Source organism: Brachyhypopomus gauderio, chromosome 21, assembly GCF_052324685.1.
Source record: "Brachyhypopomus gauderio isolate BG-103 chromosome 21, BGAUD_0.2, whole genome shotgun sequence".
Taxonomy (NCBI): domain Eukaryota; kingdom Metazoa; phylum Chordata; class Actinopteri; order Gymnotiformes; family Hypopomidae; genus Brachyhypopomus; species Brachyhypopomus gauderio.
The window spans coordinates 8,882,032-8,895,299 of record NC_135231.1 but is presented as its reverse complement, the minus strand read 5'-3'; the positions used below and the strand labels follow the sequence as shown (position 1 = coordinate 8,895,299).

At 47.6% G+C, this 13,268-nt stretch overlaps 1 protein-coding gene across 1 annotated transcript in view; it reads left to right on the top strand.

Moving 5' to 3' along the window:
- The first annotated feature begins 318 nt into the window (after positions 1–318).
- fndc7b (fibronectin type III domain containing 7b) overlaps positions 319–13,268 on the top strand; it is a 54,084-nt gene continuing 41,134 nt past the window's right edge. Inside the window, exons 1-13 of the mRNA XM_076984668.1 lie at positions 319–375; positions 498–519; positions 861–1,124; positions 1,296–1,556; positions 1,728–1,991; positions 2,607–2,867; positions 5,101–5,361; positions 5,764–6,030; positions 6,121–6,381; positions 6,566–6,832; positions 7,680–7,943; positions 8,377–8,634; positions 8,776–9,036. Of these exons, the coding sequence (XP_076840783.1) occupies positions 319–375; positions 498–519; positions 861–1,124; positions 1,296–1,556; positions 1,728–1,991; positions 2,607–2,867; positions 5,101–5,361; positions 5,764–6,030; positions 6,121–6,381; positions 6,566–6,832; positions 7,680–7,943; positions 8,377–8,634; positions 8,776–9,036 (2,968 nt within the window). The remainder of the gene's footprint in view (positions 376–497; positions 520–860; positions 1,125–1,295; positions 1,557–1,727; positions 1,992–2,606; positions 2,868–5,100; positions 5,362–5,763; positions 6,031–6,120; positions 6,382–6,565; positions 6,833–7,679; positions 7,944–8,376; positions 8,635–8,775; positions 9,037–13,268) is intronic.

The following is a 13,268-nucleotide window of genomic DNA, read 5'->3' as shown; positions in this document are numbered from 1 at the left end:
AGAAACAACGACAAAACATCACATCACATTGCCTGAACCGAAACGCATATTGCAGGACCCACGGTGAAATGCACAGGGCCTTTTTTTCATCCTCCTCCAAACACTCTTCATCTTCCTCATCCCTCCCTCCCCTCCTTCTTTCCCTCTGTGCCTTGATCCATCTTCCCATTTCTGGCTGGGAGGGATGGTCCTGTTTGGGCCCTGCTGATTGGCTCTCATGCCCCAGGTGCAACTGGAATGCCTCAAAGGACCCAGAACACCTTTTGTATTTAACTCTCTTCTATTCAGCTAATTGAAATCCTGTAGTTAGTGTCAAAGATGGGATCAGTGCGGCGAGACATATTAGGATTTTTCTTTTTGGTTTCTCTGGCTCAGGTAAATGAGACTCTGTGAAGTCTTTTAAAATGGCTAGTGTGTGTAGAAAAAACACAGGAGATAAATGTTATGTTTTATAAATGTTACTTGAATAACATGTTTCACTTCTGTCTTTTTTTTAGATTAAATACACTCAGGGACAAGGTAGGTCAGCAGATCTAACAATGATTGGCAAAGATATGTTAGCTTCCTTTTTACATTGGATAAGTCTTTAATGAAATTTTAAGTCAACATCATATTCATTAGTCTATCTGATTTAAAATAGATCACGGTAAAGTTTTAGGTTTGATCATATATATAAATTTTCAATGAAATAAAAAAAAAAGAAAAACATTATTACCATAGACAAGCATGCATACATATAGGACACTCTTTTAACATCAACTGGGAATTCAAAATATATTACAATTTAAGTATATAATAGACTTGATAACAGACTAATATTACTGGATTCTTAAGATAACTGTTAATTTTGTTTGTTGTAGCATGCGACATCATAACATCAATAACGTCAACATCAGCCTCGTCGCTCCTGGTCCGCTGGAACAGCTACCAGGGAGCAACCAATTATTTTTTAGACCTTCGGGTCAATTCCACCGGCGTGTCTGCCCCCGTTGTGGTCACACTGCCTGCGTTCGCAACGGAAAAGGAGGTTTTTGGTTTGAGAGCGGGGACGTTATACGCCGTAGTAGTCAAAGTCTTCCAGTTCTACAAAGTTGTGTGTATGGATGTCGAAATAGCGAGAACAGGTGTGTGTATGTTTGTGTCTCTTGGGTTAAAACCATCCAAACAGGTGCCTGGTGATGGCTACGAAATGCTGTATATGACCGTTTGTCAAAAACGCGACCTCACTAAAACTTAATAGTTTCTTTTTAAGTGCTAAAATTAAACTAAACCAACCGTTTCTCTTCTTCTATCAGTCCCAGACGCATCTCAAATAAAGTCTTCAAAGGCAATATCAAGCTCAGCCATCATGTTGGAATGGGAGAACGTCCTGGCGGTGGACCAGTACTTTATACTGGTTAACTCATCCATAACGGGCGAAAACTACAACTTATCTTTCACGGGAACTAGTGCGGTGATACAAAACCTACGATCTTTTACTACCTACGACTGCTATGTTGTTACCTCAAACTCGGCTGGTCTGGGCGCAAGAAGCAGAGTGCGCACCGTCACCACACGTGAGTCAACCTCCACGCGCCGAATATTTGAATTCGAATCGAATTCGAATATATTTAATTCGAATAAAAAAAATTGCGATATTTTAATTACGTGTTATCTAGGCTGCTATTCATTACCTAAGATTTTGCGGCTGAGTGAATGCAGATAATGGACTTTTTTGTGGTTATCAGTGGTGGTGCCGCCTGCGGTCGTCACTGTGGAGCCGACGGCGCCTCAGACTGTGCGCGTCCGATGGACGCCGGTAGACAGAGTCCTCCTCTATAGGGTGGCCGTCACAGACTCTCTCGGTGTGCAGCTCGTTAGCTCCATCACTCCCTCAACCTTCCTGGACGTCCAGAAAATCCTACCGTGCAGCTCCTACCAAATCTCAGTTTCGTCTCTCAACACGTTCCTGGAACCCGGAGAGTCGAAGTCGGTCAACTACTCCTCAAACAGTAACTACCCATATTCTTAAAATTATTATTATGAACGGCATAGGCATGCTTCATATCTTTACGTGGAAGTTATGTCTCCATAAAAAAAGGTTTACTGATTTTTGCTAGGAATCTCTAATAGTTATAATCTCTGAACAATTAGATAGAGTATTTGTGTATTTGAGCATATGTTTAGAAGAACTCGAAGAGTGTTGGTGTGTGTGTGTATATGTGTGTGTGTGTGTGTGTGTGCGCGCGTGTGTGCATGGGCATGTGTGCATGGGCATGTGTATGTGTTTGTGTGTGTGTGTGTAAGGATTTTTCAGTATATATAATGACTATAATGAATATATAACGCTCAAAAGCATTAGCCTATTGCTGTGCAATACAGCAGGTCATAATAAATAAACGGGGTTTGTGAGTGTGAACATGAAGATGAAGATTATAGAATTATAGATGCATAGCACAAAGCCAGCCATAAGGGGCCCGTTTGCAATTGTTTGGCAGCAGGTCTCTGTGGTCCCCCCCCCTCATATCACAACCCCCCATTGTAATGCCACTGACAGTATCTGAACGCATTCTATGCCATGACATTTGCATGCTTCACGTGACCTTTCACCCTTGTCCCTTTCCCAGCCGTGACTCCGGTGACATCCGTCTCGGTGGACTACAGCTGTGCTAGTTCTTCTGCCACGGTGTCCTGGGGCGGCGTAAGCGGGGCCGACTCGTACCGCGCCACCGCGCGTGATCGTAGCGGCACGCTCCTGACGTGCTCCTCCACCACCACCTCCTGTCAGCTGACCGGCGTCGGCTGCAGCCGCAGCTTCACCGTCCAGGTCGTCTCCGTCTCCAACGGCTGCAACAGCACAAGCAACACCGCTGCCTATTTCCAGACAGGTGAGACGGGCGTCCAGTCTGAGGACGGTGTCCCAGCCCCACGCCGACATGAATAAGTGACACGTTGCATTGTCTGTAAGTTCGAGTAGCGGGCGAAGTTAGCGCCTGTTTTATAGGTAGCAAAGTGATTTGACTGTTTGCAGAGGGGGATCCTGTTTGCTCGAGTCAAAGTGGCGTCGCTTCAATGAGATCATGACTCAAACACGAGTCAAAGTACTTCCAGAAAAAAATGAAGTTTGAACAGCGAACAATTGAATTGAATTGAATTGAAAACCTTTATTGATCCCACGAGTGGGAAATTCAGTTCCCCCAGGGCCCGGTGTAAAGCACCGAGATCCCAGAGTGGCCACAGCATCAAGAGAGCGCCGCCATTTACAGATTAGGGGAAAAACATAGAGAGATAAACATTAGGAGGAGACAAAAAAATATGACCACAGCATGCAAAAAATCCCCTTAACACATACAGCATTGATAACACAGACAGTCAAGCAGAGAGGCGTAATTCATTCAGAGAGGGAGGGGGGGCCAGAGGCCTGGCACAGAGTTTTTGTGTCAAAGGTTGCGGTGGAAGGCGAGAGCCATCTCCGACAGTCTCTGTGTGGGGGTAGGAGCAGGTAACCAAGACGACGACCTTCTGGGAGAAATTTGTTTGGGTACCAATGCAGATAATCATGAATGAAGAATTTAGCGGGGAGCTCGTCCTTGAGTGTTTGAGCACACAAACTCCCCTTAAGTCAGCGGTCTCCCAACTGATCCAACTTCACGTGTAGAGCATTGATTCCGTCCTCCAAGCTTTTACCAACAGTCACAGTCTGTGTTCCAACAGCTCTACCCAACGCATCACTTTGGGCACTTGGCGTCGGCGTTCGATAACTGACCCCACTCTTTTAATTTCTCTATACACCCGGGCAACACCTAATCCAATCAGCAGAAACTTAGCGATCAAAGTTCCAAATAAGAACACATCCTCAACATCTTCCAGGGAGAGAGGCACAAGACACAAACTACGCCAGGTCCCCCATGAGTCAAACACATACCCAGATGAGAACGTTACGTCCGGACATGTGGATGCTGAAAGAAATGTTGCCACTGGACGCCATCAATGCCAGCATTTCTTTCTGACCATGTGTGGTTATTCTTTTTCTTTCCTTTTATATTAGGGCTGTCAAATCACATACAGACCATGCATCTCACTTCAGATCCCCCACCAATCTGACACACACGTGATTTCAGTGATACTGAGTCCCTGGGACACTGGCTGGAGGGTGTATTCAACTGGCTGCTTCAAGTCTTAGGTACCGAACATCAGCCCAAGTGCTCCTTGTTCTACTGCAGATACACTTGGGGGCTCTATGGAGAGACCCCAGACCCTGGCTTGCGATTAGGCCAGGAAGGCTATGAAGGAAGTTTTCCTAATACAGCACAGCTCAGTGTGGTCTTGCGCATCGGACCAGCACCTGCCTGACCCAGTTTAATACAATAACTTTAACAACACCGGGATACATATACAGGTGTCTGAGCTGAAGACGATTGTCACCAGTGCCCGCATTGCTTTCGGTGGTATGACAAATCTGAAGACTCTGCCCCAGACGTGGTTCGCACAGACCACAGAGGGGCGGAGGTGGATTGCGGCTTATGTTGCGATAACAGCCGATAATGTAACAAATTCTCACTCTGTGATCACAATTATACGAAAGAATCCGCCGGGTTTTGGGTTTTGTGGTCTTTGTGGACGGAGGAAACGTGGCGAGTCCTGTCTGCAGCGTGATACGATAGAACCATGAGAGTCATTAGGGGGTTGCAGCTTACTTCAGAATTCCACCACTGCCCGCGTGTTCCTGCGTCTCACGTGGAGGCGTGTGTCCCGGGAGGCAGGAGACGGGTCCCTGGAGGATCCACTCAGGTGTTCACCTGTGTGGTCTAGGTTACATGTGGCCTTCTTTCGTGGTAACTGGAACACACTCACAATGCAGTGAAACCTATCGCAGAGATGCAATCAGAAACATCAGTGCAGGCCATGACAACGAGGACTTGTTTTACATTGTTTCTCTTTATCTGTCTTAAAAAAAAATAAATCTGACTACTTCCCTCTCTGTTCCAATGTGAACACACACACACACACACACACACACACACACACACAAAGGAGCCGTGGAACAGTGGGAGAATGTAACTGGGTGTTCTTCTACACACACCAACACACACTTTCACTGTGTCCCTCTGTTTCCCACAGTGCCCTGTGCCCCTGCTAATCTGCAAGTGTACCGTGAATGTAGCAGCAATGTTATCATCTTCTCCTGGGCTGCCACCGATAACACGGACTACTACACGGCTGTCGCCGTGGACTCCACTGGTGTGCAGCAGGAATGTGTAACCACGGACAAGTCCTGCTTCTTCACAGACACCACATGTGGTCAGAGCTACAACTTAAGTGTCAACTCCATCAGCGGCGGGTGCCGAGGAGTGACCAGCTCACCCATGCACATAAAAACAGGTAAACATACGACAAGAGTGTGTGTGTGTCTGCTAGCATTGTTGTCTTGCTGGGTGTTAACACTCCTGGGACTGTTTTGTCCTCTGGCACTCATAACAGTTGACCCGTGAATTTAACAGTGTTGATTCCACACCTGTCAGTTTTGTTGGTAACATTATAGGAAACACATAGCATTAACTGAAATTAAAATATTCCAGGCAAAATGCAAACATTGTTTATAAGGATTCGTTTACCAATAGAACCCAGGCAACATTATGCAAATGAGATTATGCTAATTAGCCCTAATTGGCTAATTAGTAACCCTAATTAACCCAAATAGCTTTTCTTTATTCTTTGCACTAAGGACTAAGTATTTAAGTGCTTTTAAATCATATTTTAGTTTTGTAATCTGTGATTCCTCAGCGCCATGCAAGCCCCGGAACCTGCTGACCACATCCCAGTGCCGACCCGACACACTCATGACCAAGTGGGACGCATCCGCCGGGGCTCTACGATACACCGTCGAAGGGTTTGGTTACCGTGGAAATAACAGCCACTACACATGCAGCTCAGTATCGACCAGCTGCAACATCTCGGGCGTGTTGTGCGGAGAAAGCCTGACTATGCAGATCACCGCCTACGATGACGAGTGCTACAGCGTGACAGAGCTGGGAGAGGTGGCAGACAGAGGTGAGAGAAATCACCCCCCCAGGGCAACAGCAGGGTACTGACCCTCTCAGATTATTGTGTGTCTAAATCTGGGGGGGGGGGCGTCTGCAGTCCCCTGTGTCCCTCAGAACGTCTCCGCCGCCATCGACTGCGACTCGGACTCCATCACCATCACCTGGACGCTGGCCAGCGGCGCATCATTCTACATCGTCACGGCGACGGATGCTGGGGGGGCGGAGTACACGTGCGTCACAGAGAACCTCAAATGCCAGATCAAGGGCCTGCGGTGTGGGAGCACGTACCACGCCTTCGTCGTCTCCACCAACTCGCTGTGCAACAGCTCTGCCAGCACCACCATCACCGCCGCTACAGGTAACAGCTCACCAGGGTCAGCTACGTTGCTACGTTGCTCTTTAGCGCCCTCTTTCAGTAAGACGAAAGCACGGTCCATTCGATCAGCCAGCGTCAAAGATCAATTAAAAATGTGAAATTCACGTATACATCTCCATGGTCTAACCCCCCTACCACCTCTCCTCATCTGAACCCCCCCCCCCAGCTCCCTGCCCACCCACCCAGGTGCGCGGTGTGCTGGACTGTGGTGGGAACCGGGCACTGATCAGCTGGTTGGGTCCCCAGGACGGTGCTCTGCCCTCCTTCACGGCCAGCATGCAGGACCAGGGCGGGGGCTTGCTAAGCTGTAGCACCACGAACAGCTCCTGCTGGGTGCCCAGCCTCAAGTGCAGTCAGATCTATGACATCACCGTCATCTATCACAGCGACATCTGCCCCAGCAAGCCCTCCTCCCCCGTCTACATGGAGTCAGGTGAGCGCCTCGGCTGGGTTGTGGACGGCTGCGTTGGAGACGTGGACACCTTTGACCAACTGAATGCTCCAACCCCTCTTGAAAATGTTACTACGCCTGTATTTAATTTAACTGGGGATTTGCATAGATGGCCAGCTAGCAAGTTAATCACTTGGCGGCGAGTGCCACAACACGAGTGCAAAGATATATTTTTTAAAATGTAGACTTTAGACCTCACACTATACTACCCACCGTAACTCCTGTCATAATGAGGCAGCAATAGTTAGTTTCACAACAGGTCTGTCATCGTAGACATAACCATGTAGGTGCTTTCATTACAGTCTTCCTGTACTAACTTCTAAAAAAAATCCTCAACAATGAACAATCATAAAAGGGAACTAAACATGACAAAGTCAATATGATACAATATATTTTTGTATCATACAGCATTATAACAATAAAGTTGAAACTGACATAAATGATCTAAAAATAGCAAACATTAACCTGTACTTATTTATGAGTATAGAGATAAAGGAAAATACCATGCAGGCCTTTAAAGGTTAAAGGTTACTCTGTAAGTCAATGGAAGACTGCCCCGCACAGTGAACTAGAATGAGTATTCACACGGTCCTAAATGATTCAGCTTCAGCTTTGTCACTGGATGTCCTTCGTGAGGCTCATGCTAAACTGCTTATGAAAAAAACAACCTCTCCACCACTCTTTTGTGTTTTTATCTCACTCTCTCTACATTCTTTTGAGTTCTTCCTCCCATCCTCTCTTGTCCTCTTAATTTTTCTCTTTTGTCCTCTCTTCTCCCTCTCTCCCCCCATTTCTCTCTCTCTCCCTCGTCCTTTGTCCCCCACTCTAGTCCCATGCGGCCCTCAGAACGTCCACGCCCAGGTGGACTGTGACACGGGGGCGGTGCACATGTCCTGGAACCAGACTGACGGTGCCATCGGCTACGTCGCCCGCTTGGCGGCCACCGGGAGCGGCACACAGCACTACTGCAACTCCACGTCCCCGTCCTGCACCGTCGGGTCACTCTCTTGCGGCGAGACTTACGTCCTGCAAGTCCAGTCCTACAATGGGACGTGTCTCAGCTTCCCCAGCCTGCCGCTCACCTTACGAGAAGGTTTGGGAACGGATCTGTGGACGGATCACTAGATTTCTTTAGTGATTATTCCCAAAAGCGACAGCTATCACCATTCACGTTACACATTTTCCAGAATTTCTATACTAGCGCTTGATAAGTGGTAAACACTGACAGTTAAAATTATAAACATGGGGCATTAGCTGTTGGTTAGTTTTAGCTAACACCTGTTTGTGTTGTTGGGAGTAAAGTCCATTGGGAGGTATTCGTAAAAAGAGAAGATTGCTATTAAATGGAAGCTGTGAGAAGAGTAAGCCATAGAAAAATTCTGACATTGTGTTTGTGTAATACAATATACTTTAGAACCTTTATAAGCTTATGAACAGAGATGAATTAATCAGCAGAATAACCACAGTGGGATGGATGGTTTGATGGTCGGCCTGTTACTTCTCAACCCTTGTTGTGACCTTTTTAGTGCCTTGTGTACCCACCTACATGGTGGTGAAGCCCGGCTGTGGTAACAGCACCGTGGTCACATGGCAGGCCAGCCACGGCGCCCTGTTTTACCGGGTCACCGCCGTGAGCAATGGCGGCTACCAGACGGAGTGCTTGACCAACGGCACGTCGTGTGACCTTCCGAACCTGCACTGCAGTCAGACGTACTACGTGAGCATGTCGGCTGCGGGCGACAGCTGCAGCAGCCCGAAGACCCCGAATGCAATGCTGCAGACAGGTGCGTGTGGTCTGTAGGTATAGTGGGGTCTCCGTATTGCTCCATTTTCGGACACACCCGATTTAACCACATACCTTCTCAACTCACAGATGACTTATTCGTGCATGATCGATTTCTTTTCTTCTTCCTCTTGGTCCTCAGCTCCTTGCGCCCCCACTAACGTCAGTGGCTTCATCGAGTGCTCCAGCAACGTGGTGACGCTGAGCTGGGACCCCAGCCCCAACACGCTGATCTACAACGCGACGGCAGCGGGAGCAGACGGCCATGCTGTGTCCTGCAGCAGCAGGACCCCGGGATGCCAGCTGTGGGGCCTGCGATGCGGGCAGGACTACAGCGTCCGGGTGACGGCTGCCACGGAGACGTGCGTGAGCTCAGAGAGCGACGTTTACATCCAGCCAACTGGTGAAGACACCCCCCCCCCCACCTTATCACTTTTTGTCTATAACTCTTTAACTGTTTCTATGCTTGAAAGCTAAAGTTTGCTGTGGAGTGAAAAAGACAATGTTATGTGTTAGTTAGCTCTTCTTATATACTGTTAACAGTGCTGTAGTCATTTGTATGTTGTAACCACTGCTGTGGCAGTAACGTGTTATAGTCAGTGCTGTGGTAAGTAATGTATTGTAACCAGTGCTGTGGTCAGTAAAATGTTATAGCCAGTGATGTGGTCAGTAACATGTTGTATCCAGTGCTGTGGTCAGTAAAGTGTTGTAGCAAGTGCTGTGGACAGTAACATGTAGCCAGTGCTGTAGTCAGTAACATGTAGCCAGTGCTGTGGTCAGTAATGTCTTGTTGTATCCAGTGCTGTGGTCATTAATGTGTTGTAGCCAGTGCTGTGGTCAGTAACATGTAGCCAATGCTGTGGTCAGTAATGTGTTGTTGTGTGGCTGTGGTCAGTAATGTGTTGTTGTGTGGCTGGGGTCAGTGCTGTGGTAAGTAATGTGTTGTTGTGTGGCTGTGGTCAGTAATGTGTTGTGTGGCTGTGGTCAGTGCTGTGGTCAGTAATGTGTTGTTGTGTGGCTGTGGTCAGTAATGTGTTGTGTGGCTGTGGTCAGTAATGTTTTGTGTGACTGTGGTCAGTGCTGTGGTCAGTAATGCGTTGTTGTGTAGCTGGGGTCAGTGCTGAGGTCAGTAATGTGTTGTTGTTGTGTGGCTGTGGTCAGTGCTGTGGTCAGTACTGTGTTGTTGTGTAGCTGGGGTCAGTGCTGTGGTAAGTAATGTGTTGTTGTGTGGCTGTGGTCAGTAATATGTTGTGTGGCTGTGGTCAGTGCTGTGGTCAGTAATGTGTTGTTGTGTGGCTGTGGTCAGTAATGTGTTGTGTGGCTGTGGTCAGTAATGTTTTGTGTGGCTGTGGTCAGTGCTGTGGTCAGTAATGTGTTGTTGTGTAGCTGGGATCAGTGCTGAGGTCAATAATGTGTTGTTGTGTGGCTGTGGTCAGTGCTGTGGTCAGTACTGTGTTGTTGTGTAGCTGGGGTCAGTGCTGTGGTAAGTAATGTGTTGTTGTGTGGCTGTGGTCAGTAATGTGTTGTGTGGCTGTGGTCAGTGCTGTGGTCAGTAATGTGTTGTGTGGCTGTGGTTAGTGCTGTGGTCAGTAATGTGCTGTTGTGTGGCTGTGGTCAGTAATGTGTTGTTGTGTGGCTGTGGACAGTGCTGAGGTCAGTAATGTGTTGTTGTGTGGCTGTGGTCAGTGCTGCGGTCAGTAATGTGTTGTGTGGCTGTGGTCAGTAATGTTTTGTTTGGTTGTGGTCAGTGCTGTGGTCAGTAATGTGTTGTGTGGCTGTGGTCAGTAATGTGTTGTGTGGCTATGGTCAGTAATGTGTTGTGGTGTGGCTGTGGTCAGTAATATGTTGTGTGGCTGTGGTCAGTAATGTATTGTGTAGCTGTGGTCAGTGCTGTGTGGTCAGTAATGTGTTGTTGTGTGGCTGTGGTCAGTAATGTGTTGTGTGGCTGTGGTCGGTGCTGTGGTCAGTAATGTGTTGTGTGGCTGTGGTCGGTTCTGTGGTCAGTAATGTTTTGTGTGGCTGTGGTCAGTGCTGTGGTCAGTAATGTGTTGTTGTGTAGCTGGGGTCAGTGCTGAGGTCAGTAATGTGTTGTTGTTGTGTGGCTGTGGTCAGTGCTGTGGTCAGTACTGTGTTGTTGTGTAGCTGGGGTCAGTGCTGTGATAAGTAATATGTTGTGTGGCTGTGGTCAGTGCTGAGGTCAGTAATGTGTTGTTGTTGTGTGGCTGTGGTCAGTGCTGTGGTCAGTACTGTGTTGTTGTGTAGCTGGGGTCAGTGCTGTGATAAGTAATATGTTGTGTGGCTGTGGTCAGTGCTGTGGTCAGTAATGTGTTGTTGTGTGGCTGTGGTCAGTAATGTTTTGTGTGGCTGTGGTCACTGCTGTGGTCAGTAATGTGTTGTTGTGTAGCTGGGGTCAGTGCTGAGGTCAGTAATGTGTTGTTGTGTGGCTGTGGTCAGTGCTGTGGTCAGTAATGTGTTGTTGTGTAGCTGGGGTCAGTGCTGAGGTCAGTAATGTGTTGTTGTTGTGTGGCTGTGGTCAGTGCTGTGGTCAGTACTGTGTTGTTGTGTAGCTGGGGTCAGTGCTGTGGTAAGTAATGTGTTGTTGTGTGGCTGTGGTCAGTAATGTGTTGTGTGGCTGTGGTCAGTGCTGTGGTCAGTAATGTGTTGTTGTGTGGCTGTGGTCAGTAATGTGTTGTCGTGTGGCTGTGGTCAGTAATGTGTTGTCGTGTGGCTGTGGACAGTGCTGAGGTCAGTAATGTGTTGTTGTGTGGCTGTGGTCAGTGCTGCGGTCAGTAATGTGTTGTTGTGTGGCTGTGGTCAGTAATGTTTTGTTTGGTTGTGGTCAGTGCTGAGGTCATTAATGTGTTGTGTGGCTATGGTCAGTAATGTGTTGTGGTGTGGCTGTGGTCAGTAATGTGTTGTGTGGCTGTGGTCAGTAATGTGTTGTGTAGCTGTGGTCAGTGCTGTGTGGTCAGTAATGTGTTGTTGTGTGGCTGTGGTCAGTAATGTGTTGTGTGGCTGTGGTTGGTGCTGTGGTCAGTAATGTGTTGTGTGGCTGTGGTCAGTGCTGTGTGGTCAGTAATGTGTTGTTGTGTGGCTGTGGTCAGTAATGTGTTGTGTGGCTGTGGTCAGTGCTGTGGTCAGTAATGTGTTGTGTGGCTGTGGTCAGTGCTGTGTGGTCAGTAATGTGTTGTTGTGTGGCTGTGGTCAGTAATGTGTTGTGTGGCTGTGGTCAGTGCTGTGGTCAGTAATGTGTTGTGTGGCTGTGGTCAGTGCTGTGGTCAGTAATGTGTTGTTGTGTGGCTGTGGTCAGTGCTGTGGTCAGTAATGTGTTGTTGTGTGGCTGTGGTCAGTGCTGCGGTCAGTAATGTGTTGTGTGGCTGTGGTCAGTAATGTTTTGTTTGGTTGTGGTCAGTGCTGAGGTCATTAATGTGTTGTGTGGCTATGGTCAGTAATGTGTTGTGGTGTGGCTGTGGTCAGTAATGTGTTGTGTGGCTGTGGTCAGTAATGTATTGTGTGGCTGTGGTCAGTGCTGTGGTCAGTAATGTGTTGTGTAGCTGTGGTCAGTGCTGTGTGGTCAGTAATGTGTTGTTGTGTGGCTGTGGTCAGTAATGTGTTGTGTGGCTGTGGTCAGTAATGTGTTGTGTGGCTGTGGTCAGTGCTGTGTGGTCAGTAATGTGTTGTTGTGTGGCTGTGGTCAGTAATGTGTTGTGTGGCTGTGGTCAGTGCTGTGGTCAGTAATGTGTTGTGTGGCTGTGGTCAGTGCTGTGTGGTCAGTAATGTGTTGTTGTGTGGCTGTGGTCAGTAATGTGTTGTGTGGCTGTGGTCAGTGCTGTGGTCAGTAATGTGTTGTGTGGCTGTGGTCAGTGCTGTGGTCAGTAATGTGTTGTTGTGTGGCTGTGGTCAGTAATGTGTTGTTGTGTGGCTGTGGTCAGTGCTGTGGTCAGTAATGTGTTGTGTGGCTGTGGTCGGTTCTGTGGTCAGTAATGTGTTGTGTGGCTGTGGTCAGTAATGTGTTGTGTGGCTGTGGTCAGTGCTGTGGTCAGTAATGTGGTGTTGTGTGGCTGTGGTCAGTAATGTGTTGTGTGGCTGTGGTTAGTAGGCCTGTCACGATAACAAAATGTTCATAACGATATATTGTACCAGAAATGATCGCGATCGCAGTGGCTCCGCCCGTGCGCGAGGGCGTCTTGCGCTGTTGATTGGCGAGGTTGTGCACCTCTCAAATTTTGTTACTTCGAGTGCGCCGCGCCTCAGCGCAATGAACAAAGTCATGTTTGCAGGATTCATACACGTTTAAAAGGTGGAATTCAAGCACTTGTACGTCACTTTAAAGGTCCATTTCAATAATACCCAGCACGTTAAACGTAATTAAGTTAAATCTTTATATATATACTCGAAATAATTCGCTTTTTATCACATTATTTAATGGATGTTTATTTTCAAAACGCCCAATCTTAACGTCTTCACGTTCTCTCATGTTTCGTCCTCGAATTACAAAAGGCTCGTATTTGTTAACGTAATACAAGAGAACCGTTCAGTCAGACAGATATTTGTTGTGAAACGAACAAATTTCAGCACTTTTCAAACCTGAAACACAAAAGCAACATTAAAGTTCGTCAGGTAAATGTTCATTCC